This window comes from Alligator sinensis, unplaced genomic scaffold (genome assembly GCF_000455745.1).
Source record: "Alligator sinensis unplaced genomic scaffold, ASM45574v1 scaffold85_1, whole genome shotgun sequence".
In the NCBI taxonomy this organism is placed as follows: domain Eukaryota; kingdom Metazoa; phylum Chordata; order Crocodylia; family Alligatoridae; genus Alligator; species Alligator sinensis.
Window position 1 is genome coordinate 2785667 of NW_005841891.1, and position 3602 is coordinate 2789268.

A 3602-nucleotide genomic window follows, 5' to 3' on the forward strand; every position below is an offset into this window, starting at 1 on the left:
GAAAAGAAAGACTTGCTCTTCTCTACTGAACCAGCCAGCTTCTATTGTGTTGCTGTTACCTCTTCGTCAGCACAAGCAATGTCTGTGTTGCAGGATGGAAACTTGAGCTGTGAAGATTACGATGGCCGAACTCCACTTCACGTTGCATCAAGTGAAGGTCACTTGCCACTAGTTGAGTATTTACTGAAGTCTGGGGCCACCGTTTATGCTAAAGACAGATATGGCGCTACCCCACTGATGAATGCAGTTAAATTCAGGTATAGGAAATATTTTACACAAATCTGTATGAAAGAACTAACCTTATATATTGCTTCAGATTTCAGTCGCTTCTAGCTAATGGTTTGGGTCCATATTCTTAAGGAGGGGTCAGTTGTGTAAATGACAGCAATTACCATTGTTTCAAAGGACAAGTAAATGATTTGCCTAATTAGATTTTATCTACAGAAAACAGAATTTTGGAGGTATGTAATGTAAGGTTTTTTTGGTTTTGTTTTGTATCTGCCCCTTCATTTGGAACTCCATTTTTGGCAATGAAGTTTTTATTTTATTTTAAAACCAAAGTGCATCTTGGCCAAATTGGTGAGGTGCTATATTTCTTTTTGCAGGAGGCAGAGTCAGGAATTAGAGCAGTAGGGAGCAGAGTGTATCTAACCTCCCATCCCCATCAAGAACAAAGGAACAGACTACGCCAATAGGGTTTGTACCAAGTGTCTCGTCTACATACCTAGGTGAGGCTTATAAAGCAGCATGAGTTGGAGGAACAGTCTGTCATTTTTCAATCTGGCCCTAAAAAGCAAAACCCAAAAAGTTGCTTGAGTCCAGTGAGTTTTAGTGCACTTAAAGTGCACATCTGTTTTTCACCCCAAATATTCCTGTTCATAGAGAGGGGGAATGTCTGTTTTCCCCCCAACCCCCTGCCCCTCTGTCGGGCTTGGTTGTAGCTACCCCCAGATTCTGACTGTTCTGAGTCAAGTGGAAAAACATCTACAAAAAGGCTCCAGGCTTTTTGTCTCCCCAAGAGCTGTGCATCATAGCTCAGTAGTGACCCTGTTCTCTGCTAACTTGGGACTCAGTATCCTGCATGGCCATTTACTATGATACTGTTACATTTAAACAGTTCCTACATCTAAATATTTGGCCATATCTTAGAGCTATGAAAACTTCCCCCTCCCCTTTTGATATAAAAAACATTTTAAGAACCTTATAAAAGGCAAATCAAAAGTGGCTCTAGCTCGACAGAGAGACTATTACGCTACTATTAGATGTTTCTGTGAATCAGGCACCTGCATCTCACACACACACACACACACACACACACACACACACACACACACACACACACACACACACACACACACACACGTGCGCGCGCGCATTTTAACCACACCCAACTACTGCCTGAGGAATTTCACATGAACTTGTTGTTTGGATTCCTTTGCATTGCCACTCCTATGATAGACTCCTACTGTGACTCGTAAGCGCTTTAAACCTGTACGCCCATTCTGAAATGGGGAGTCACGAAAGGAAACTGAATCCTAACTATTTTTAGAATCATAGAAAATGAGGGTTGGAAGGGACTGCAGGAGGTCACATCTAGTCCAAGCCCCTGCTCAAAGCAAGACTATCCCCAACTATCTCATCCCAGCCAAAGCTTTGCCTAGCTGGGTCTTAAAAACCTCCAAGGATGGAGCTTCCACCACCTGACTGGGTGACCTGTTCCAGTGCTTTGCTACCCTCCTAGTGAGAGTTTTTCCTAATATCTAACCTAGACTTCCCTTGCTGCAACTTGAGACTGTTGCTCCTTGTACTGTCTGAAAAGGGGTTGGTGGCCAGCGTTAGGTTTTGTTTAAGTTTGTGCCTTTGTGAGAATGAGAGGAAAAGCTAAATATGCCACTTCATCATCTCTCTAAAATTGGCTTCCGGCCTTTGGTGTGCCTGTTTTACACTTTATACTGAGTTTTAATTGGCACTGGATGTTAGAAATCTAATTGAGCTAGTTTACCTCTAATACTGATGTGTGTATGTGTATGTGTGTGTAGAGTTATATATGTGCCAAAAGATTTCTCTACTGCAAAACACTTTAATTCAGATCATAAAACAACTGCCAGCTGAAGGTGAAGAAAAACTACATAAATTGGCACATTTTGCTTTAAGTTGTAGAGGGAAAAGAAAGGACCCGCCTTAAAAATAAATAGCTATTCACTGCTTTAAATTGCGGTCAGAATAGCAAAATACAAGGGTTTTTTTAATGGATTTTTTTTAACTTAACAGAACCCTGCATTGATTGATCTCACTTCCTGGAAACGTGTTTTAGTTTAATAGGAATATGATCATAGTACAGTAATCACTTCTCTTAAGTGATCACTTATTGCTTTGATTCCACCTTTTTAACCTAACATGCATGTCAGAATAGTAATTGTTGTTTTCTCTCTCCCTTTTAACATGAATAAAATGGTTAAGGCTCACATTTTCTGCCAAAAGCATATTCATAGACAAACAAAACAGTCTGCCTTCACAGTAGTATCTTGACTAATCTCTTGCCATAAATTATTTTTTCTTAACTTTTAAAACGTGTCCTTTATAGACATTAAAATGTTGAGCTGCTTTAAAATGAAAAGTAGATTGCTGCATGCCCATTTTCTGTCTTCTAATACATGTACATTTCCTTATATTGTACAACTCACCTGAAGTTTCACTCTTTTTAGGTAAGGAGTAATGAGACCTTTATTAACGTAGAGCAATTATTTTAACAAAATTAGCATGTCTTTCATTTTCCTAGGCCCTCTATGGATTGCTCTTTTATAACAACAACAAAATACTTTTAATAAAAATAAAACTTTTTCTAGGTATGAAAAATGTTTCAAATCAAAGTTTCATATATTTTGTGTGTGTGTGAAACTCTTCCTTTTTATCTTGAATTTATGGACCACAAAGGAAGAGTTGGATACATACCATATTAGCTTGCTGATGTGAGAATATCGGAGGCTACAGTAGGTGAAGATACCTCTTATGTCTACGTGTTTAAATACTTGATATTTGAAAGGTTCCTTAAGATTTGAGGTAAAGCACAAATTAAAATATGAGCTTGGCTCCTTAAATCACATTGACATTTGTTTGCTATGCAGAACTTTAGAACTTGAAACTAATAATGATTCAACAATGTGAAGGCTAAACGAGAGAAATCGAGCCAATCGTATCATAGTTTTCTTAGTTGCTAAGGAAGCAAGGATAAAAAATGAAGCCAGTCAAGCTGAGATATACATTGTATCTGCATCTTTTTAAATGGGTGGTGAAACATGCAGCCCAAGGCCCCAATCCGGCAAACACTTATACATATCCTTAATTTTCCATGTGTAATTCATTTCTTTGATGTCAGTGCATTTGCATAAATATCTATGGTGTCAGGGCCTGAGTCTATAAAGCAACACAGAATCTTGGAAATAACGACTGCATCTAAACAAGGTGTTGCTGACTTGCAAACCACGTTCTGCAGAGTCGGTGTTGATGGAAATTGCGGGAGTCTGCCCCTCCTAGGGTTGAGTCTGAAAGATTATGAATTCAGTTCTTTAAGTGCTTATTGTCCATTTATTAATTTATATTCC

General features: G+C 38.8%; 1 protein-coding gene across 3 annotated transcripts in view; it reads left to right on the forward strand.

The window, feature by feature from the left end:
- The window catches only part of ASPG (asparaginase), a 109509-nt gene that overhangs the window by 90404 nt on the left and 15503 nt on the right, over nucleotides 1-3602 (forward strand). For all 3 annotated transcript variants that reach the window (XM_025197212.1, XM_025197214.1, XM_025197213.1), the window contains one exon: nucleotides 94-257. In XM_025197212.1, coding sequence (XP_025052997.1) covers nucleotides 94-257 — 164 coding nt within the window. The remainder of the gene's footprint in view (nucleotides 1-93; nucleotides 258-3602) is intronic.